Consider the following 23460-nt stretch of genomic DNA (forward strand, 5'->3'; position numbering starts at 1 on the left):
TCTGTCCCATGGGGCTGGAGTTGCATGGCTGCTGAGAGACCTAATGGCCATGGTCCCAGGACCTGCCAAGCTCTGCCATGCTGGTGAGCTTCATCCCTGCTACCCAGGGGATGTGGGGAGCAGGTGATTTCTCCTTCCAGGATTCTGCCCCCTTACACAAGAGCTTATAAACTACACATTAAAAATTGCAAACTAACTAATTAAAAAGCTGTATGATTAAATGGAACTGAAAATATTTTTCCCAGCAGTTGCCAGAAGAAATGATTAATCCCCCCCCACTGCCTGCCTGTGACCTATTTTCTCGTCACCAAGAGCCAGAGGGAGAATGGGGAGGGGGGGGGAGCTTCTTTGTAGGCTGTTAAATAGGTCCTGACCTATATCACATAAATCACAACCATTTATTTGACCCTTGGAAATGATCCCAGAATATGTGGCAAGGTAACAAGACAGATCTGGTCTTTTCCCCATGGACGCTCAGCGTAGGGACAGAAGATCTCAGGGAGTTCATTCTCCTCCTCTTACTTTCTCTTAATCTCTTCCCCGTTTTCTTTCTTTCCCCTCCCCTCTGTTTTCTGGGAGAGGCTGTAAATAAATGGAGCTTTTATCTAAAGGGGAAGCTTCTGCTCGTGGCCAGTCTTCACAAGGGACCGCAAGGTGAGCATCTGCTTGCCCCATTGCCAGAGCTTAGGGCACAGCATGTCCCTGATGGCAGGGACAAGTGGCCCAAGCCACACTCGGGCAATGCTTTTCTTGGCATCAAGCTCTCAGGTGGAGCACTAGCCCCAGCGGAGGGGACAAGGCAAGCAACCCCATGTGCTGGTGCTGAGGCGCTCTGTCCCAGTATTTCATAGAATCATAGAATGGTTTGGGGTGGAAGGGACCTTAAAAGGTCACCCAGTTCCAACCCCACTGCAATGAGCAGGGGCATCAACTTGACCAGCTTGCTCAGAACCCTGTCCAGCCCGATCTTGAATGTTTCCAGGGATGGGACCAGACATCCACAACCTCTCTGGGCAAACTATACCAGTCTTTCACCACTCCCATTGTAAAGACTTCTTCCTTATATCTAGTCTGAATCTACCCTTCTTCAGTTTAAAACTGTTACTCCTTGTCCTATTGCTACAAGCCCTAATAAAAAGTCTGTCCCCATCTTTCTTTTAAGCCTCCTTTAAGTATTGAAAGGCTACAGTGAGGTCTCCGCATTCTCTTCTCCAGGCTGAAAAGCCCCAGCTCACTCAGACTTTCCTCATAGAAGACGTTCACCAGCCTTCTCATGGCCTTATCATAGAATCATGGTAGCTTTCCTGCAGTCCCAGGGGCCACACTGCTTCTGTCAGGGGCTCAGTTTTCTTGTGAGAGGCATCCAGACACTCTTTAACGCAATGCAATTGATCAGATTCCTGGCTGGGAGAACAAATGCTTTGGAGATCTCCACCCAAGTGGTGTTCTCCATCAGTCAGGAAACTCTGGACCCCGTGGATCTACCCCTAAAGCGGCTGGCAGTACCCTGTTACCACATCTGAGCATCCCTCTTGAATGCACACAGTCCCGTAGGGGCTGAAATTCAGATGTATGTGATGATTTGGCACGCAGCCTTGGACTAGCTTTGGTCGTGTGGCTCTGTTTGCTTCAGGAACCACAGCAAAGTGCTGCTGTGCAGATGCACAGAGGAGCTGCCTGCCAAATTCGGTCGGTTGACGTTTTCCTTTGGCTTCATGTATGGATTTATTGATTGATTTTGGATGATAAAGCATGACTTTTTAGAAACACTTTTTGCTGATTCTTTGGGCCTTTCACAGACTGTGTTGCAAGGAACTCTATTGATCAGACTTCGGTTCCAGCTTAAATTTGACTCAGGGGAAGGGGAAGCAGACGAGGACTCAAAAGCAAAGGAAATACAAGGGAATAAGAAGTGTGTTATTTTGAATTAGGATTTCCAAATTAAAACCAAAATCAGCAGGAAAAACAAAAAGAAACCCCCCCAAAAAGTCAACCCAACAAACCTGTGCAAAACCCAACAGCTTGGACTTGGACTCTAAACTGCCTGGGATGCCCTTGACCCACTGCAGAAGCCCTAGGGGTGGAAGGGGAAAAGTGTTTGAAGTGAACGCAGAGGTTGCTGGAGAGCTGATGGCTGAGCTGTATGCCAAGGGAAAAGAATAGGTTTGATGAGGGAAGGTGGAGAGCTGTAAATGCTTGTTTATTTGTGGTCTGGGATTAAAGGAGAGCAGAGTCACGAGCACACGTTCCTCAGACAGACAGACATCCATTTCCCAAGTCATAAACCATCTTGTAAGCATGCCCATTCATTGCATTCAATTTAAAGTCGTCCAAGAGCAGGGATGAGGTCCCCTCGAACAGTTGGACAAATGATTTTAAGACAATTGGGTTGTTTGTGCCATCCAAGGGCCTGGGAGGATTCATGCAAGCCCCTGAGCACTAAAAGCTGTAAACATGTCCTGACCTATTTCCCTCTTAGTCTTCCTGGGAAAGGTCCAAAGGACTGCTGAGGCCTGATCAGGCACACAAGGCAATCAAGTTTCCTGTGTGTTCATCTTTGCTTGATCTTTCTTGGTTTTTCTCTGCACTTGAGCTTTTCACTGCCATTAGTCTAATTCCCAAACACCCCAGTGATACCTGGGCACCTTCAGTGCCAGCTCCAGGTGGATAAAGCTGGCTTTTTAGTTTTTTTTAGGAGAAAAAACTGTTCCTGAACCTGTTAATAGTGGAGGTCTCCGAGGTGTTTTCAGAGGTGCTCCTCATTACCCTGCAGAGTGATGTGCCATCAGTGTTTCTGAGCCTCCAAGTTTGACTGCACATTTGACTACACGTTGTGTTGGGATAAACGCATTCCTGGCAGACCACTCTCTTACCAGCCATCCACACCAGAGCCCTGCTCAATCAAAAGCTTAATACAAGAAGAAATTAACTCCATGAATGTTGCCTTTCAGCTGCTTTGCAGCTGTGAGGAGAATAGTCTGCTCGACCCCAGGTCATGGGTATAATCCATCTCACAAATGCCAGTGCATTTGCAGTTCTGTTCCAGCAGGATGTCTAATTGAGAAAGCACCGAGCTCTCCCAGGAACATAAGGAGAACATTGGTTCAACATGGTCTGCTGTATGGAGCCCCACAGTGAATGACTGTTCTTTGTGGGCCTCTTGTGTTGCTGGTACCACGGCTTCTGGCTGTGCAGATCCTCTGAGTGAAGGTACCAGTGCTGTTCTCACAAGGGAATGAACGTGAAAGCAAAATCTCCAGATGGCTAAGCAGAAAAGAAAGGAGACCAGCAGCCCCCAAAGGCAAACGCCACCATTTATGGGGGAGGAAGACAACTTCTGACTCACCCTGTGCTCCATCAGTTGAGGAGGCTGAGGACGCAGCCCAGGCAAAGGGTGTGCAAAGCTTGGTGCAGAGCCTCCACTGACTCCTCCTTCACTGTGCCTGCAGGCAGCCAAAGCAGCACAAGAGAGCAGCATCCTGCGTGACTTGTACCATCGTGTGATGAAACCTTGGTTCATCACAAGGTGGGACCTTCTGCCTCGTCACCGCTTTGACACCCTCTGTCCTTGAGGAGTCCTTGCAGGAGTTAGTGAGGAGGAGGGAATGCTTTGCTCCCCATGGGGAGTTTCATTCTGCTCTAACGTTAGCACAGGACAAGAAGAAATCCCTCTGTGCCCCCCCCATGGAGTGTCACATCCTCAGTCCTGCTTGATGCCATTGCACAAACTGTGTGTCTGCCTCCTTTCTGCCAGTCCCTGCCTACTTCCCATGAGGTTACCTCACCTCACTAGTCACCCTGTATGGAGTGGCAGCTCTTGGGCTCGCTGAGCCCTTTACAGTGCCTGAAGTGAGCAGATTTCAGAGATTTGCCTGTAACCTTGCCAGCGCAGATTCTGAGCTGTCAGCTGCTGAGCTCTTCCACCCAGTGATCCTGCCAAGGCAGCCTGACCTGCCAGATCAGAGGTGCTACCAGAGAGGTTGAGCGCTTTCAACATAGCTACACACGTTTGATTCGAAACCTGGTGCCTGTGCCTGTTCTATGGGAGCTCGTCCTCGCAGCTTGGCTTTCCTAAGATGTCTCTGTTTCCCAGAAACCACGCTGTTTGCATATATTGCTGCTTTGAGCTGGCTTTCGAGGCTTCATGGCTGCCAAGCATCTGCCCACATAGCCCTGACCACATTCAGCACCCTCTTTCATCCTCTGTTGACCTGTTTCTCCATGTCCCCGGAGGGGCAGGGGCTGTCTGATCTCTTGTACCGTGGCTTGCCCAAGGAGACCCTGCCCATCCACTAGTGCTTCTGGATGTTCAGCTAAAAGGGCATAATTACTAAGGATCCATCATCTACACAAGTGCAATGCCATCTATACCGTTATGATGGGGCTGCTCAAATTTGGAGGTAGTCTCATTGTCGCTTTTAAATACGCTGTTTGGCTGCCCAGCTTTGGAAACCTGGCGTGGTCCCTGGTGAAGCAGTCACTGGGCAGGGGTACTGCAAACCAGTGAGTGAAGCAGGCTGTAACAGTTCTTTTTCTCCTTCTTAGTAGCTGGTGCAGGGCTGTGTTTGGCCTTTACTCTGAGAACAGTGCTGATAACACACCGATGTTGTAGCTGTTGCTCGGTAACGCTTACCCTGATCAAGGACTTTTTCAGCCTCATGCTCTGCCAGTGAGGAGGGACACAAGAAGCCAGGAGGAAGCAGAGCCAGGACACCAGACCCAAACTAGCCATAGGGGTATTCCATACCAGAGCACGTCATGCCCAGGAGAGAAACTGGGGGCAGTCACCCAGACAGGCCCAGATCGCTGCTCGGGTCAGGCTGGGTATCGGTCGGTGGGTGGTGAGCAATTGTATTGTGCTTCGCTTGTGTTTGTGGAGGTTTTTTTCCTTTCCCCTTTTAGTTTTATATTCTCTCCCCTTGTTATTTCCTTTATCATTATTATTATTAGTAGTAGTAGCAGTTTTATATTATACTTTTTATATTATACTTTGGTTATTGGGCTGTTCTTATCTCAACCTGTGGGGTTTACATTCTTTCGATTCTCCTCCCCATCCCACCTGGGACATGGGGAAAAGGGGGGAGTGAGTGAGTGTCTGCATAGTTCTGAGGTGGTGGCTGGGCTTAAACCATGACACAGGCCCAGGTAGCAGTACTTCTCTTGAGGTCCAAAACCCTATGTTCAGGTGGGCTTCAGCTCCAGCACAGGCAAAAGGAGGTGGAGAAGAGCGAATGGAGAGGCTACCAGAGCTGGATCAGTCACAGGAGGAGGAAGTGAGGAAGAAGGACAGTGCTAAGAGGAAGTGGGTACAGAAGAGGGAAGCAGTTCCCATCCCCATTGAGCTTAAGGCTCGGAGAAATGACCTGAGTTTTCTATCTAACATCTTCATCCAAGCCTTTCCTGAGAGCTGATAGCCCAGGGACATCCGTACTCACATTCCTCTTTCTATGTCTTCCTGACAGGATGCAGGCTTAGAGAAATAACCTGTTTGTTCAGGCCCATGCTCTCCTCCTGGTTGTTTCTCCATCCATGCTGCCCTGGTCTCCTGCCCTTCCTCCTTCTAGAAGTGCAGGGTCTCATTCTCCACTTACTTTCCTGATGACAGATTTGTGTTTTCTTGGCAGGATCTGAGCGAGTTAAACTCAACAACAGTGAAGAGCCCCACCAACACTGTGGCAGTGCAAAACCTCAAAGCTGGCACCATCTACGTCTTCCAAGTGAGGGCACGTACTGTGGCTGGGTATGGCCGGTATAGTGGCAAGATGTATTTCCAGACTATGACTGAAGGTGAGCCTTCACATGCCTTTATATAAAGATGACACAGGGTTTAGAGAGACTTGAGGAAGGTGGAGGTGCACTGGTAGCAGTGCTGGTCCCCCTGCTGTTGCTTCAAGGGTGCATGGGGACATGTCGACTCAGTTGGGTTTAGAGGAGACAAGGTTTGTGATCTTCACGTGCACAGCTGTCAATGACAAATGCAGACCCAAGTCTTTATTTTCGGAATTTCTGCTGCTAAATCAAGCAGGCCAAGCCAGTTTTCTGGCCCTGAGGCCAAGGAGCAAGGCACAGCTTGCATCCATGGGACTAAAATTGCCACTCAAAAGGGATACTTCCATCCAGCCTTTGTACTGGGGCATTTCCCCAGTCACAGCCAACCTGAGCCATGCCTGGGATAGCACTACAGGTCCAGGACCAAAACCATGCCAGGAAACCCATTAGCAAGAGCCATGCAAATGTGGACATGGCTCAGGGATGGGCTCTGACCTTAGAATCATAGAATAGGTAGGGTTGGAAAGGACCTTAAGATCATCCGGTTCCACCCCCCCTGCCATGGGCAGGGACAGCTCACACTACACCATGTCACCCAAGACTCCATCCAGCCTTGCCCTGATTACTGCCAGAGATGGAGCATTTCTTTGGGCAACCTTTGCCAGTGCCTCACCACCCTCACAGTAAAGAACTTCTCCCTTATATCTAACTTGAACTGGGATTGCCCTGACCTTGCACTTGGCTTGGTGGAACTTCATGAGGTTGTCATTGGCCCACTTGTCAAGCATATCCAGGTCCCTCTGGCTGGCATTCCTTCCCTCCAGCATATCAACCGAGACACACAGCTTGGTGTCATCAGCAAACTTGCTGAGGGCACACTCAATCCCACTGTCCATGTCACTGACAAAGATGTTGAACAAGACCGGTCCCAACACCGATCCCTGAGGGACACCACTCGTTACTGGTCTCCAGTTGGACATTGATCCATTGACCACAACTCTTTTGCGTGTGGCCATCCAGCCAATTCTATATCCGAGTGGTCCATCCATCAGATTGATGTCTCTCCAGTTTAGGATGTCATTGAGACCTTGGTGAACTTGTTAGTCTCCTGTGCCCCAGTAACCCCTTCCTTCTTCCTTGCTTGCCAGCTGAATACCAGACCAGTGTCCAGGAGAAACTGCCACTCATCATCGGCTCCTCTGCGGCAGGACTGGTGTTCCTCATTGCTGTGGTCGTCATCATTATTGTATGCAACAGGTAGGTCAGTCTGAGCCCATGACTGGGGCTGGGGCTGTACAAGGGGGTGGTGACTGGAGGCAGGGAAGGGGAGAATGGGGATTGGAAGATGAAGAGGGGAAGATGCCCCTGCAGTGCATCTTCATCCCCAGTGGAGCCGTGCTGGTGCTCAGGACTCCCTTTCTTTCCAGAAGACGGGGCTTTGAGCGTGCAGACTCTGAGTACACCGACAAGCTGCAGCACTATACCAGTGGCCACAGTACGTACTGCGGCCCCCCGCCAGGCCTGGGGGTCCGCTCTCTCTTCGGTTTGTGTTCCTGTTCACTCATCCCTTGCAGCATGTGGGGAGCGCTCAGGCCACCTAGCCAGGCTGGCGTGTGCATGGGTAGATGGGAGGACCTGTGCTATCTAGATCACCCGCCAGCCCCCTATGATCTAGATCCCTCTCCAGACCTGGGTGTTGTTGTGTGCCATCCGTGCAGCGAACGTGTGTGCATGCGCTATGAATCCCTGTGACATCCAACACGCACCCCTGCAGCTGCTGGCACCACACCTTGTCGTGCTATGCTGACTCCTGAGCTTTGCCCAGCTTGTGGGCAGCAGTGAAGACCCCTTTCTCAACCTACTCACCTCCTGCAGAGCACTGTCCTATGCAGGAACCCACATACCTCGTGGTGCTTTTGCTAGAGCCCACCCCAGTGCTTCCAGAATCCTAGTAGATACATCTCTATATAGGTATCTAATGCAACACATAACACGGCCTCTCTTGCATCCTCCTTCCAACACCCCTGCGTACTGCAAGGCACATCTGCTTTCACATCCTGCCTCACCCCAGTGCATACTTATTCCTCTTAGTGCTGCATGCCCTCTGAAATGCCTTTCTCCTCCCTCATCTGTCACTGTAATCCTGCTTTGTCCAAATCTCAGTCGTTGTTTACATCGTGTTATACTTGCAGCTTCAGGATTTCTGAATACCACGTTCCTGTACAGACCTGGGCCTTCTTTAGGGGATGGAAAACATCAGTAGTGTTTCAGCACAGGACTCACTGTTGCTTCTGCATTTACCTGAGGCAGAGCACTGAGGCTGCCAGAGCAGCACCGTGCTGGCTGCATTGCTGTAGCTTACCAGGAGAAATGACACTCAAGAAAGATGATGGAAATGCAGCTCTCAGTTGTTTGTGAGCCCGTGCTGCATGCGTAAACATACATTCACGCTTTCTCCTGGGGTCTGGTACGTAACACGACAACTTCAGGCTGTGATGGCATTAATAGCTGTGCCTTCACGACTGTTGGAACAGGCACAATGCCACCGGATGCAGATGAACTGATAATGGGCCTGGGGTGCCTTTTAGCCACATCCTCACTCAAGAAGCCAGTCCAAGGCACGGTGCCTGCTCGGCTCCCCAGCAGCGATAGCTGCGGAGAGGCTACAGCTTATGGTTAGCAAATTGCCAAGGTGCATGGAGCCTGTAAGCGTTGCAGGAACTACCCTGAATCGTATGCATGGAGCCAGGAGTTGTGCCTCTGGTTGTGTTGGGCTCCTTATTTTAGTGAGCTGTGAGCTCTGCTCTCCAAATACCCCTAATTTTGGGGCAAGCCCGAGGCCAGGCAAAGAAGTATAGAAAGGGGAGAACTGCAAGCAGGAGCGGTGTCATGGTGTAGGTAGTGTGCAACGTGGCATCAGCAGTCCAGCCTCACCAGATCCCATGGTTATTGCCTTGCACATAAGCATATCACTGTGTCTTCTGGTCTGTCTAGCAGGAAGAGCTTGGGTTTTGCAGTTTCCCTAGCATCCCCTACAGCTTGTCTTGGCAATTTTGAGGCTACAGAAGGGACCCAAACCTCAGGCAGGGTAAACTATCAGGAGAACAGGGCCAGACTGTCCCTCCTGTCTTGAGTGCTAAGCCCAGGTCTTCTCCACTTTCCCATGCCTCCAATGGGATGATGTGATGAGGTGGAAGCAGCATGCAGAGGAGGCCAGTGGGGCAGAGCTGCAGTCTCTACAAATGGTCCTCTTGCAGTGCTGCAGCATGATGAGTGTGGTGTGGCATTGGTGTGCCTGTGCATCACCTCCTGAAAGCAAATGCTCCTCTTGCTTTTCCTCTGCGTCTGCTAAAGCCAAATCCTGCTGCAGAGGATGTGTGGTTCTCTATGGTCAGTTTGAAGTCCTAGCTAATCACGTAGCCCTCCACTGCCCTACAATGACTTACAGGCCACTGTTCATTACAATCCAGCTTTAACAGTCCTGTGCAAACATGGCTCTGCATGTTTTCTCTCAAACTGCCTTGCTGTGTCTGCTTCATGCCCTTCATGATGTGATTTGCTGGGGTAAAAAAATCCCCCCACACCAGTAGGTTTCTCTTTTCCTCGATGACAGCCGTCAGTCATTCCATTTGCATCTGTCTGTCTGACTCTCTCCCTCACCTTTATGCAGTGACTCCAGGGATGAAGATTTATATCGATCCGTTCACCTACGAAGATCCCAATGAGGCCGTCAGGGAATTTGCAAAAGAAATCGATATCTCTTGTGTCAAAATTGAGCAGGTGATTGGGGCAGGTAGGTGAACTGGGAATGGCTGCCTGGCCCTCAGCAGCAGTCTCCTTTGCGGTGTCAGGCTTTGGTGAGGATTTAGCCTTACATGTACTGGGAAGCCAATAATGTGTTGCACTTAGCCCCAGCCTGGACTAGCAGGAGTAAGGTGGTCCAGTACTGGAAGAGCAAGTACATCTCCTCACTAGAGACAAGGAGTTCCTGTGTGCATATAGTCCCACGTGCAGTGCTCCTCACCAGTGATGAATCCACCTGAAGGGAGGCCTTTGGTGTGGAGCGATGGAGGAAGCACAGATGGGATGGTGGGTGGTGAGCTCAGGGGCATGCAGGGAGCATGGTCCCTCAGGGAGAAAGGCAGAGATGTGGGAGGCTGCCAAGTCCAACGTGTTTCCCTCTCCGCAGGGGAGTTTGGTGAGGTGTGCAGTGGGCATCTCAAGCTTCCTGGTAAAAGAGAGATCTTTGTGGCCATCAAGACCCTGAAGTCTGGTTACACAGAGAAGCAGAGACGGGACTTCTTGAGCGAAGCCAGCATCATGGGGCAGTTTGACCACCCCAATGTCATCCACCTGGAGGGAGTAGTGACCAAGAGCTCCCCGGTCATGATCATTACTGAGTTCATGGAGAACGGCTCACTGGACTCCTTCTTACGGGTATGAGATCCCAGGTGCATGTAGCTCCAGAGATTATGTTGGACCAGAGGAGGACTGGAGGGGAAGGGTCCTTTCCTTGTGCCAATATAGCAGTGCCCTTCACTACCCAGCATTTGTTGTCACTGGGGCAGCTGCTGCATAGTCCAGAGGTCTGTGTTTTGGCAACAGAAGTGGAGGTGGCACCAAGGCTGTCATCTGTTAAGTGTGTCTGCTCATACCAGCAAAAGGCTGTGCCTACCTGTACACATGCCCACAGATGCCTGTACGAACTCTGCCTCTGTGGACATGGAAAGACGGTCTGACATAGCTTTAACACAGCAGGACTTCACCTCCAGCTGCTCTGTCTAAATATTTACACGTCTGAGTTTGAAATGGAGAATTCACTGTGTTGAAGGGAGAAAACCTAGGAATAGGTAACCCCTTCCGAGCCCTCCTGTGCAAGGTCTGGCACGTCTGCCACCTTTGGATAACAGCAGCCAGCGCAGTGATGCCCATAGGGTGTGAGAGTGACTTCCAGCCCTCTTTCTTTGCGAAGGAGCTTTGGTACATGTGGAATGGATGTGTATTGACATGCAGTGTAGAAAGAGGCTACCGGTTGTTTGCCTGACCATGCCAGGCTGTGCATTTTCTCCTCTCATGTGGACTCTTTCCCTCTTTTCCCCTAAGCAAAACGATGGGCAGTTCACAGTGATCCAGCTGGTGGGCATGCTGCGGGGCATCGCCGCAGGCATGAAGTACCTGGCCGATATGAACTACGTGCACCGGGACCTGGCTGCCCGCAACATCCTGGTGAACAGCAACCTGGTCTGCAAAGTGTCTGACTTTGGGCTCTCTCGGTTTCTGGAGGATGACACCTCTGATCCTACCTACACCAGTGCACTGGTAAAGCTGCTCTTCGTGAGGGGGAGGGATGGGTGGTGAAGGAAGGAGTCAGGGAAAGGGGAAGATCCCTTCCCTTTGACATTTGTCAGCAATGGAAATGAGGTGCCAGATGGGAAAGACCAATGAAATGAACCAAGGAAGGTTTTCTCTTGCCAAGTCCTGTCCAGTTGTCCTGTGGCTGTTGATGGGCCCTATTCCTGTGGATAACTGGGTCTTCTTCCAAGCATGTCTGCAAACATCGACATGTCCTTGATAAGGCTTTTAGTTGGGATGGTGCATTATAACCACCCAGCGTGGCCCAGATGGGAGTGCTCCGATAGGTTTGCACAGGACTGTTAAGGCTGGAGTGTAATGAATATTGGCCCAGAAGTCATTGTCGGGGCAGGGGAGAAATCCATGCATTTCTTCTTAGCCATGTTTGAAATCTGCTGCTTGTCAGGAGCTCTGTTAATACTATACCTGATGGGGAAGACAGCGTGGTTGGTATGGAGTGCTTGGTCTCCCCTTCTTGTGAAAACCAAACGATTTTGTCTGAGGTTTGTGGCTTTGAGGAGATTAAGGAGCATTATCTTGTTCTAGCATGTACAGGGTCTGAGTCCTATTAAGTCCTAGAAGACCCTTAGTAAGGCATGGTAGTTATTCACTGAGAAAATACAATGTTCCTTAATCTTCTCAGAGCCACAGGACACAGGTTTGCTTATTTTTCAGCAGAGGGGAAGATTTTTTTCCCTTCAGAAAGTCTCTTGAATTGTGAATGCCTCAAGTCCAAAGTTCTTAGTGGAAAATCACAAGGCTACAAGGCCTTAAGCAGAGCATTGTCCTGTGGCCCCATGCTGTGTGTGTCGCTCTTGAGCGCTTCAGTGCGTAGCTCCTCTATGGGAGTGGAGAGTACTGATTTCTCCAGAGCTGCTGTTGCCCAGCAGGACAGCAGAGACCCCACAGCCTACCCGGTCCATCTCATCTCCACCAGTGATCAAGCATGCCATGCTAAAGATGGTCACTCCACCCTTCGTTTTTGTCACTAAAGACCTTACCAGCACAGAAGGCGTTTTGTCCTTCTGAAGACTGCTATAGGGGTAGGCAGGTGGAAGGAGCTGGACTTGTTTAATGCTATGAAGAGGAGGTTGAGAGAGCCTGTACGTGACCTGCAGTACTTGAAAGGCAGTTACGAAGGAGACAGAGCCAAACTCTTTGCAGTGGTACAAGATGGTGCAATAAGGAGCAATTGACAAAACCATAGCTTGAGAGGTTCAAGGTGAGTAACAGAAAAAGCTTCTTCCCCAAGAGGCTGGTGCAGCCTTGAGATGGGTCACCAGACAAGTGAGGGGAATCATCATCCTTGATGGTTTTGTGGCCTTGGCTAGACAAACCACAGATACCCTGATGCAGTGTTAGGGTTAGTCCTGGGGCAGTTTTGGACAGTTGTCTTTTCCAATTACTCTTGCTCTTTCTGTTACTATCCTGTTCTTTTCTCCTGCAGGGTGGGAAGATCCCAATACGATGGACAGCACCTGAGGCAATTCAGTACCGAAAATTCACCTCGGCCAGCGATGTGTGGAGCTATGGAATAGTCATGTGGGAGGTGATGTCGTATGGCGAGCGGCCTTACTGGGATATGACCAATCAAGATGTGAGTTGTTAAGAAACAAGGAGCAGAAACACTGAAATTGGAAGCAATGCAAGGCCAAAGCGTGGCTACAGCTAGACCCAGCCTGTGGCATGTCCGCAACCTTCTCTGTCATGGGAGATGTGTCCAAGGTCAACGCCTTTGGAAGAAGTAATGGGGATAACTTTGGCTTTTGTGCTGCTGTGGCAGAGGTTAGGGACTGTACAACACCCAGTGCAATAGGACAGGGTTAATGGGAGCACCCTCAGGGATGGTAGACATGCTCAGGAGGAAAGGGAGCAGGCAGGTGGAAAAGGAAATGCTACCACTGACCTGAGAGCTCCTGGAGCAGCAAGCACATCTTCATCTACAGGAGACCACAGGCATTTGGTAAAAGTTTGTTAGAGTCACAGAATGGTTTGGGTTGGAAACAACCTTTAAAGATAACTTAGTCCAACCCCCCTGCCACGGTCAAGGTCGTCTTCCACTAGAGGGTCATTAAATTTCCCATGGCAAGCTTGGATGTGATGTGTAAGAAGCCCCTGGAAAAAGCTGTGCAGCTCCATCCTCCTTGATTGTAGAGAGGATGGAGGGCTGCAGGAGGTTCCTCTTGAAGAAGAGCCTCTAGCCCTTGTGCATGTGCTTCTTCCACTGCACATTGCAAGACCAGACATTTTCCCATGTTGTGTAATGCAGTAAGGAGAGAGCAAACACGCAGCAGCCAAAGCCACCTTGTGTTTGGCCCGCGGAGCTGCAGCATGGCTTAGGCAAGGTGTGCTGCAACCCTTCTCTATGTGCTGTAGCGAAGTTGTCATGTGTCTGGTTCTGTTGCCCAAGGTCTTCGTCCTCCCCACTGCGTGCTCCAGTTTGCATGTGCACAGGACCGTGGGGAGATCCAACATGTACTGCTGGCTCAGTGCACCCAGCCCTGTCTCGTGGCATGACTGTCACTGGGTTGTTGGCAGGAGTGAGTGGAAAGCACCACTGAAGAAAGGAAGACACAGGGGCAGCTTGGCCTGTCTGTAACTCACAAACAGACCCTTCCCTGGACAGGGATGCTCTCCTCCCAGTGAGCTGTTGCGTTATGCTCTGTACCTGTCCAAAGGTACAAACCCTTCTCTCTGACTCACCTTACTCATGCCTGACGCTGCAGGCTTGCACATCCTTGTCAAGGTAGTGGGGATGCGCCCCCTGGATTAGGAGACTTATAGGCATGGCTCATCACACGTAGTCAGCAAGGCTGCGTGTCAGCTGAGCAAGACCATCATCTCCTCACTGGATAGCATGACGTGGAGAGGGTTGGGAGCTACAGTAGTACGTGGTGGTGGCTGAGATGGCAGGCAGCAGGAAATGCAGGCAGTCAGCCCCGCTGCAGTATGTCTGGCCATGCCAGTTATACTCAAGGTCTGGGAAAAGGAACATGATGAATTAAATGGGTTTTATTGCCACTGTATTGATCTCTCTTTCTCCTTTTGTAGGTGATAAATGCTATTGAGCAGGACTACCGGCTACCACCACCTATGGATTGTCCGAATGCCCTGCACCAGCTAATGCTTGACTGTTGGCAGAAAGATCGAAACCACAGACCCAAATTTGGGCAAATTGTCAACACCTTAGATAAAATGATCCGAAATCCTAACAGCCTGAAAGCCATGGCACCTCTTTCCTCTGGGTGTGTATTTCTGTCTTCCTCTTGTCCTGTGGCTTCTGTTTGCAGATCTGCTGTCCTTTGAGTCCTGGTGGGTACCATCTTTGCATCTCTCTAGGCTAGCTATTTCAGAGGCAGCTTGCCCAGTGATATTTAGTCCTTTATAGGAAGGGCATTCAAAGAAGTCAAGGTCACTCTGGTCCCTCTTCTTGGACAGGTTAGATCTGGTGACCACAGCTCACTGAGTTGGACAGTGACTCTAACTGCAGTTAAAGGAGCACATTGGTTTCATGTACACGTGATGCTGGATGAGTGTGGTTGCTTTGGTTGTTGAATCTCGCATGCAATGGGGGCAAATAAAGCCTCATCGAGCAGTATGGTGTTTCCTTGGACTGGGTGGAGATACACCCAGAGAATGTATTTTCCCCCCTGTTGCAGCCATGATTTTAGAGCTGCATCCCATCATCCTTGAAGGCTTCTACCTCTCCTTTACAAACTGATCCAGTAAGAGTTCTCTGATGCTCTACACCATCTTTCCCTCAGTTGAATTAGACTGTTTTCTGATTGGTACTTCATATTACGGTGCAGTGCAGGCACTGTGAATGGTGCTGGTGCAGATCTCTTCAGCTGAGGGATGGTGCAGAAATACTTGTGCCTTTTGCTGTTTGTTCTGCTCATTCCCCATTTCTGTGTTTCAGGATGAACCTCCCCCTGCTTGACCGCACAATCCCAGATTATACCAGCTTCAACACTGTGGATGAATGGCTGGATGCCATCAAGATGAGCCAGTACAAGGAGAGCTTTGCCAGTGCTGGCTTCACCACCTTTGACGTAGTATCTCAGATGACCGTAGAGTAAGTGCCCTGGCTTCTGTTCCCAAAGCACAAGGAAAAATCTCAGCAGTTTGACAACAACTGCTTGTTACTGAGTTAGTTTTTATTCTCCCATAATGTAGTTCCTGTAAAACCTGTTGCTCTGTGGACCCACTTCTAGTCTATTCAGTTTCTGCAGATCTACTTTGTGCTGCGGGCTCTGTCTTGTCTCCGCACAGTGTGTGTCTGTCTGCTGGCCTGGGTCTGCAGAATCCATTTCCACACTATCACGCTGCACTAACAAGACCCACACAAGGGTCTCCAAAACCCCAACATGGAAAACATAGAGAATTTAGGCCAGCACCAGACCATTCTCCAGCCACTCAAGAGCACTTGTAGACTCCACGGTCCTTTTGGACGTATGACATATCAGTGATGGCAACAAGCACACTGCAAACAAATTCCTGACTAAGAAAGGCCTCTGAAACTCCAGATGGTTTCAGATTTGTTCTGAATTGCCCTGCATCCACTGAAAACATCCCTAGTGGCAAAGTCTTAGCAAATTCTTCAGAGAAAGCAGGCAGCTGAAATCTGTTTGTGGTGGGTTTTGAAATCCCTTGGGGCAAGCTGGGACTTTGATGCCTCTGGTGAAAGATTTGTGGTTGGTTGCAGTTAGCTTTAGCAAACCTGCCTAAGAGAGCACCAAGATTAAAGCCATCTCTAAGTGCTACAATGTCTCTGCCTCATAACCAGGGATTCCTTTTACTTGGTCCCTAATTCCAGTCTTTAAATCTACTAATGGGTCTGAATCCACTCACGCAGACAGCCAAACTGACCATTTCTGGCTTTCTTATTTGCTGCTAGGAAATTCACCTGACAGTTGTGACTGTTCAGTACATCTGTGATACAACCCCAAGGCCCTGGGGATGATGTTGGCACATTACAGGCTGTGTTCATACAACAGAAAGAGGGTCCATAGAATCTGAAGGAGAAGGAAAAAGAACTTTGACTAAACCGGGACATCCCAGCCTGCCTGTGTTTGTCTGTAGGCTGGGACACCTGGGCCAACAAAGTGTCTGTGTCCAGGGCAGAAAGCTGAGGAAGCACAGGGCTGTGTGGGGCCACAGTCTTACTCTGGTTTGCAGACACGAGTGAAGTCTTTGGTCTTTGTTCCCAATGAGAACAAAAGCTAAAGTCAAGGTGCCAGACTCATCCAAGGAGGAAAATCCTCTAGCTCAGCACATCTGCCTGAGACAAGGTCTAAAACATGCTCTGAAGGCTCGTGTGCCACTTGTGCTAGAGGATTTTTGCTCACCTTTCCTTGGAGCACCTGTTCACCCTTCTTTGCCCATTGACTTCCACTCTAAAACAGGCAAGGGGTTTGCCACACTTTAAAGTCTATTCTTTAACACTCAAGGAAGGAGAAAATCCTTACAGTCAGGTACAGGTCACATCTCCTGAATGCCATCTGTTCACTGATCAGAAGAATTCATGACTGAGATTTATCCACCAAGGAGGAGATGAGTAACAAACTCATGTGGAGTGACCACAGGTACGAACAATGCAGAGTCACTTTCATGCTCTTGGCGCAACCTTTGTTCTTCCCAGGTGCCCACTCTCTATAAAAAATAGAAGCAGTGATAAAAATGAGATTGTTGTGATTTAGCAAAGAGGGTAAGTAGCAAAAGTTTATCACTTGATGGCCTCATTGGATCAAAGCAAAAGTAGCAAGAGCAACCATCATCTGCGCAGGGGGGAGTGAGATTCACACTGCTGACGATGTGTGTCCCCAGGGGTGGAAAAAATGGGTTACTGTGTCACAAAAAGAGAGAGATAATCTAAACATGCAAAGAAAGAAACAAAACAATGCATGGGTAGAAAACCTTAAGGCAAATTCACTTACAAACAATGAGCAGAGCCTGTGGTCTCTGTTGAGGTTCCGGTACTGCAGGGGTGATGCAGGTAGGTTGCAATTGCAAAGCCAGGGAGGGTCAAAAAAGAAAGAGTAGAGGTTTCACCAGGTTTGCCTGTATTTGTTGCATGTATGGAACGTGCTCATATATGAACTTGTTCTGCTGTGAGAAAAATGTGGTCTTTATATGGTGTCTGTTTCTTTTCCTCCTAAAGGGACATTCTGCGAGTTGGGGTCACTTTAGCAGGACACCAGAAGAAAATCCTTAACAGTATCCAGGTGATGAGGGCACAGATGAACCAAATTCAGTCTGTGGAGGTTTGATAGTGAAGTGTCCTCCTACTCCTCTTCCTTGAGGCCCTGCTCCCCTTTGCCCTTGTATGTCCAGACTACAGTTCTTGAGTGTTCTACATGGACCAGAGACAGGCAGCTGCTCTGAGGATCATGGCAACAGGAAGAAATGCCCTGTCATCAGCAATGAGAAGTCACCAAGAGCTTCTAGAATTTAAGCAATGGAAAAAGGGAACAAAAAAAGACAACTATTTTGAAAAAAAAAACACAACAGAAAAACAAAAAAAAAGAACAAAACCCACAAACTATGAAATATTTTTAAATAATAATAATAAAGCAATTGTGTTCTTGAAAAGGGCTCCAAGACCAATGGGAGTCTCCAAAGGAAGAGAAGAGAGCAGCTTCATCTGTTTCCTCTTGCACAAGGCTGCTGCAGCTGGGCCCAGCACCTCTGGAGCAATGAGACTTCTTCAAGAAGATGAATGCAAAGAAAGGTCCCAAGAAGCACTTCTCTTTCTCACATGGGCTGGTGGCTCTGGGAATGGCATGCGGTCAGCAGTCCTTCCCTAAAGCCCCTGTTAGCAAATCAAAGGGGAGAGAGAGCTGAAGCTCTTTGGTGCTGTGGAACCAAGTGCGTCTCAGAAATGGATGGACTTCTTCAAAAGATGAAGACTTTTTCTAAAAAATAATAAAAAAAACAAAACACACACAAAAAAAAAAAACCAACAAACAAACAAACTGAGACTAGAAGAGGCTGTTTCCGACAATTGAGAAGGAATCTGTAATGCTTCAGGGGGTGGGGATGGGGAAAACCAATCCTTTTTACATCTCTTATTTTCTCTTGTCATGGAACAGTTTTGTGAGTGACAGTTTCCTAAGGGTCCGTCCATCCACCCGCCCGTGGCATCATTGTCTCATACATATCATATGCACAAGACTTTTAGTGATGTCCTCACTAGATGCCAATGATCTTTCCCCAGAAGACTTCCCAAGTACAGTATGTAGTAGTTTTTGATTACAAATGCTGATGTGTACCTTTATTTTTCGGTTGTCATTGTTGGGAGATTTGTCTTTTTACCTTCTTTTGTTCACACCAGATTGTGAGTTTGGGGTGGGAAATGGTTGGTTGGTTGGGGTTTTCCAATGAAAAATGACATCTCAAAGCATCATATCGTTCAAGAACTTAAACCCCTTCCCTGGGGAAGGAAATCTGCAGCTTATTGACAATATGCCAGGAGAATTGGGTTTTTTTATATGCACATTTCCTCCCATTTGCTTGTTTGTTATTTTGCAGTTTGTCACGGCCCGACCGACCTTTCTGATGTTGGGTTTCCAGTTGTTTGCCAAGACAAAACGATCACCCACTCGATTCAGGGTTGCTGATGCAGGGGTGAGCAGCATCGTAGGGTTTGGGAAGGGAGCTGCAGAGGAGAGGGAAAGATAGGGGAGGATGGATGGGTTGTGGGAGGGAATGATAACTCCACAGCTGGCTGTCAGAGCCCTTTGGCAGTGAAACGCCTGACTGCTTAGAAAGGTGTCATTGGTGTCCTGACCACAGAAAGGCAGGGTAAGCCCCGACCTCTAAGAGGAGCTCACAGCATGTGGTTTCTTGGAATCAGAATTGCATTCGCTGCCAAGTTGTGGATGGTTCACTGCAGTGATCACACTCTGCGGCTGTGCTCTGTGCCCTTTGGGGAACGCAGTCCCTTCGTTAGACGATGTGCTGGGGGCTCTGAAACAGCTTCAGGCTCAGCCAGTCGCCTTGAGGAGAGCCTGGGACAGCAAAGGCAAGACTTCTGATGCAGGAGCCCAGGTCTCCAGAGGCAGAATGCTGTGGCTGAAGCTGAATGATCAGTCAGTGGATTTATAAACAACTGAAATAAATACTATAGTTGCTGACCAGGTCTTTGGTATGCGTAAATGCCACCAACCCAGAGCTTGAGGGTGCAAATGAGAATCGGGCTTGTTCTCCTTGTTCAGCACCTTGTATCCTTTTAAACATGCCTACCACCAGTCGCCTTCCTCTGGCCACATGTGGCATCTTTCTACACATCTGGCCATGGCCAGCACAGTCTGTGTTTACAAGCCCTTGTCTGCAGTTGCTATTTGTAGCGGCCTCCACTTATTTTGAGCAGCCCGGGGTGTTGGAGGCATGTTCATAGGGAGCTGGTTTGCTGTGTTTTCCAGGAGCTGCATCCAAGGGGAAGTGTGTCTGCTGTGGATGAAACTCCCAAGCTGTCTAGACTTGTGTGGCCAGACATCACCTCCCTAGACTGCTTGTAAAATACGAGGCCATTTATAAAATACTTAGAATTTTCCACTTTCAGACCAGATCCAACAAAGAAGAACTTAGGAGTGGCAGCAGACTATTCCCTACAAGTGAGAGTTATTTCCCTGCTTAGCTCTTGCAGTGTCCCAGTGTTCGGTGGACAGCGTCAGCAGCGGGGCCCTTAAGTGGAGGACTTTTCCCCCAAGCCCCTATTTATCTGAAATCTTGAGTGCAGCATCGTATTTGCATTTGTGTTTTCGGTATTCTCCTGTTCTTGCCATCAAAAGTGCATCTGCAGTCACGTTAACTTCAGGAGCAGGTGTGTGCTGGGAACACAGAGATGTATTCTGTACTCAGTGTCCACAGTGCTCCCCCTCTGACAGCAGTGCCATTGCCCTACATCTTTCAGATGGCAGAATATGATATGGAGTGAGGGGTCAGTGGACTATAGGCATGTTTATATACAGGTGGTGCCTGGACATAATCAGCTGCCTGTCCTATATCCAGGCGGGTTCAGCCCGTGTGTCTAAAGAAGGGATGCTTTTAATGTCGTTGCATTTAAAAAGCTGTGCTCCTGGTCAGGAAAAGGACTTAAAGACCAGCATGCATCGATGGTGGCAACTAAAGCACACAGAGAGCTGGTGCTTGAAGAGGGCACACAGAGAAACAAGGAGCTTCTCCATGTGCCCTGTCCAGTAGAGGTGTGGAGCAGTAGCGAGAACTGGTCCATCTGTGTCTCACATTGTAGCTGCTGTATTTTAACAAGGAACAGTTGTCAGTCTCTCCCAAAGGCACGTCTGAAGCTGTTTGATGGCAGGCCCGGGTGAGGGAAGCGTGGTGCTGTGGCAGGTTGTCCAGCCATAGCCAACCGGCTACTTTATGGACAAGAGAGCTTTGCAAGGAGCGCTGTCTGCCTAGAAAACTCACCAGCAGATTGCTGTGGGGCAGCCATGTGGAAGGAGCACACGATGCCCTTCAGTTGTCCTTCCCAGACAATTCTTGACTGTTCTCTGCCATCCCTTACATTCCTGCAGACACAAGGCAGAAGCAATGGCCAGGCAGCATCACTTCAGAGCCAGTCCTCATTAGGGCTTGGAAGGGCACTTCAGGTCTTCATTTGGAAACGTTTTGTCTTAATGCACTGAATCTCCTCATTGGCTACCATTATACACATCTACCTGCCAGACCCAACCCACTGTGAAGGATGGGACCATACCAAGCTCAGTGCCATAGCTCACCAAAGCCGTGGCAGCCGTCTGCAGGACAGAGAAAGCACATCCCTGTCTCTTCTTCTGACCAAAAATCACGTGTTGTCAGTGCTAAAAGTTAACACATTCCCATCTGTTGATACCAGGTTTTGCTGTGACATCTGTCTGTGCTTGTGTAGGACTAATGGAGAACTGGACTTAAAATAGACACGATCCATAAACCACTGCAATTTTCTGCATCCCTCAAGCTCTCCTGGGAGCACAAGGAACCAAGTTCCTGAAAGTCCTTTGGTTGTAAATGCCTCTGGAGCATGCTTCAGCGGAGGGCAGAGTCACTGAAGTGACTTTAATGTATTTATCTAATGGGTGTCAAATGTACTGCTATGAAATGTGAGTCTAATGACAAAACTCAGCTTCATGGGGAGAACATGTAACACGGGGAAAGGCACTTGCTGACATTAACACTGTGAAATAGTTGTGCATGTGCATGTGTGGATACAAAAACCAACACAATGAGATTTTCAGGCGGCTTTGCTGCCATCTTCACGTTTCACCTCCACCTCTCAAGCTACCTCCTAGACCCTTCTCCTCTGTTTCCCACTGCCATCTGCTGCTGAGGGTTACCCATGTCTGGTGATGGCGGTGGGTCCGAGAGCTGAGCATGATCCTGGATTGAAAGCACAAAGTTGGCTGGCCAGTGATAAGTTCAAATCATGCAGAGCATCATGGGGCAGAGCGGAGGGAGCAAAGCACCCGTGGGTAGTAAGAAGTTAAGATATATGTAGTGGGTCATTGTGAGCTGTTGGCCACCAGCCCTCTACCTGGGATTAACAGCACAGGGGTGTGCCAGACAAAAGGAAAACCACACTTGCATGAGGCGCTGCCATGAGGAATCACTTGCTCTTGCTGACTGGGGGGACACAGAAACAGGGCACTATGAGCTGCATGTCCCCTCCCCTTTCATAAATGTAATGGTGATCTGTGGTTTTCAACAGCTGAAGAGCTGCTGGCTCCTCCTGCAGTCTGCTGCAGTCTGGCTTCTCCATAGCATCCTCCCCACTGGGCAGTAGCTTTCAGTGGCAGTAACTCAAGCGCAGGACCTCCGTGTGATGCGGGTAAATGTGGCTGTCACAGACTTTACTGGCTATGCAGTATTCATTTAGTATTAAGATTCGAATTTGGAGTTTTAACCCACGGCTCCATGATCAGTCATTATGTATGAGAGTCGTCTTGTTAGCATTGTTGAGTGTGTGCCTGGGTTAGGAAGAAGAGAACCGTGTTGCAGGGAAGCGTTTACAGTAGTACCATGTGCAAGGCTGGGAAGAAAGCAGTGCTCCATCTTTCTGTAGCTCTGCCTTAGAAGGTCTGCCATAAAGGGGCTGTTGGCCAGCCACAATAGCAGGACCTTGCTCTCTTCACTTAAGTATTCTCCATATGCAGAGTTGCCTCCTGGGCTGGAATGGCATGAGCTAACAAGAGAGGAAGCTTTATCAGTAGTAGGTGCTACCTATGCTAATAATGCTTTTCCCACATCCCTTAAAGGTGTTAAAGGAAAGGTTCTTTCCCCGTAATCATCACAGTGGCCTGCAGAGAAAACCTCTTGGTGGCTTTGAGCAGTTGAGGAAATCTCTTGTTATATTTTCCAGGTGGATTTCTACAAAACCTGGGGTCAGGGCTTGATCTCTGCTGCATCCCTGACAGTTGTATGCTCTGATGATACAATAAATCTGTGGCTGCCTTGGATTTATGAGTCCAGAGTGTGTGGAAGTATCTCTGTTGTCTGGTCTGTTTTAGTGGAGTCTTTTTTAATGTATTTCATCTTCTTTCTAACCTGAGCGTGGTTAACCCGAGGCGTATTTAACGTAGGTCTTTTTCCATCTTCAGAAATTTTACATACTTACAAGTTCCTCACATACAGGATTTCCTCCTCTAAGTTACATGATCAGTTAATGTAGTACCAGCTTCGTTTTTGTATCCTGCTGGCAGTTTTCCAATGCCATTAAAGGCATCCTAAAAGTTATCTTCTTTGCTGTGTTCTCCTTTTACACTGCAATCTCTTCGTGAAGTGCTTGACGTGCTTTCAGCTCTGCAACCAGTAGTCCTCTATATCAGCAAAATGACGTTTCCTCATAGCTGTATTATCTGAGCTGTACTTGCTTGCAGTCAACACAACCACCTTCTGTCCTGGAGCTTTAGTTTGTGACTTGAGCACTGGTCCCATCTGCATCGCGTTGGTTCCACCATGTTCATTCACAACTCAGTCCAGTTCTGCCACTGGCTGTCCCACAAGCAATTCCCACCCAAAAATTCCCTTCTGTATTGCTGATTTCATTTTGTCATTGCAGATTGCTGCTAGAATCCTCCTACTATGCAGAATATACAGTCGTTTATCTCCGATCCTATTTTGGCCTTGTCTTTAGGCTTCTCCAGGATGATTTGCTTCTTGTAACTATTGAGCTCTTCCCAAAGACAGGACACAACTTTGGTCTGTGTTTTCTCCCATATGATTGCAATCTTCCATTGTTGTCTTGGAAAACTCCCTGCACTCTGAAAATATTTCCTGGGATTTACCTTACTGCTGTCCCTTTCTTATTCCTGCCAACTTCACTGACAAATGCTATATGCA

At 48.8% G+C, this 23460-nt stretch overlaps 1 protein-coding gene across 4 annotated transcripts in view; it reads left to right on the plus strand.

The window, feature by feature from the left end:
• Positions 1-18397, plus strand: part of EPHB2 (EPH receptor B2) — a 105031-nt gene extending 86634 nt beyond the window's left edge. The window contains exons 7-16 of one of the 4 annotated variants that reach the window (XM_061450051.1): positions 5625-5787; positions 6918-7026; positions 7197-7312; positions 9440-9562; positions 9959-10206; positions 10873-11088; positions 12569-12718; positions 14173-14366; positions 15041-15196; positions 17282-18397. In XM_061450051.1, coding sequence (XP_061306035.1) covers positions 5625-5787; positions 6918-7026; positions 7197-7312; positions 9440-9562; positions 9959-10206; positions 10873-11088; positions 12569-12718; positions 14173-14366; positions 15041-15196; positions 17282-17390 — 1584 coding nt within the window. In that variant the 3' untranslated portion in view covers positions 17391-18397. The remainder of the gene's footprint in view (positions 1-5624; positions 5788-6917; positions 7027-7196; positions 7313-9439; positions 9563-9958; positions 10207-10872; positions 11089-12568; positions 12719-14172; positions 14367-15040; positions 15197-17281) is intronic. The other 3 variants (XM_061450053.1, XM_061450052.1, XM_061450054.1) reach the window with 3 other exon arrangements.
• The last annotated feature ends 5063 nt before the right edge of the window (positions 18398-23460 follow it).

This window comes from Pezoporus flaviventris, unplaced genomic scaffold (assembly GCF_033815535.1).
Source record: "Pezoporus flaviventris isolate CSIRO_AGI_PZ_B2104156 unplaced genomic scaffold, CSIRO_AGI_Pfla_v1 ptg000009l, whole genome shotgun sequence".
In the NCBI taxonomy this organism is placed as follows: domain Eukaryota; kingdom Metazoa; phylum Chordata; class Aves; order Psittaciformes; family Psittacidae; genus Pezoporus; species Pezoporus flaviventris.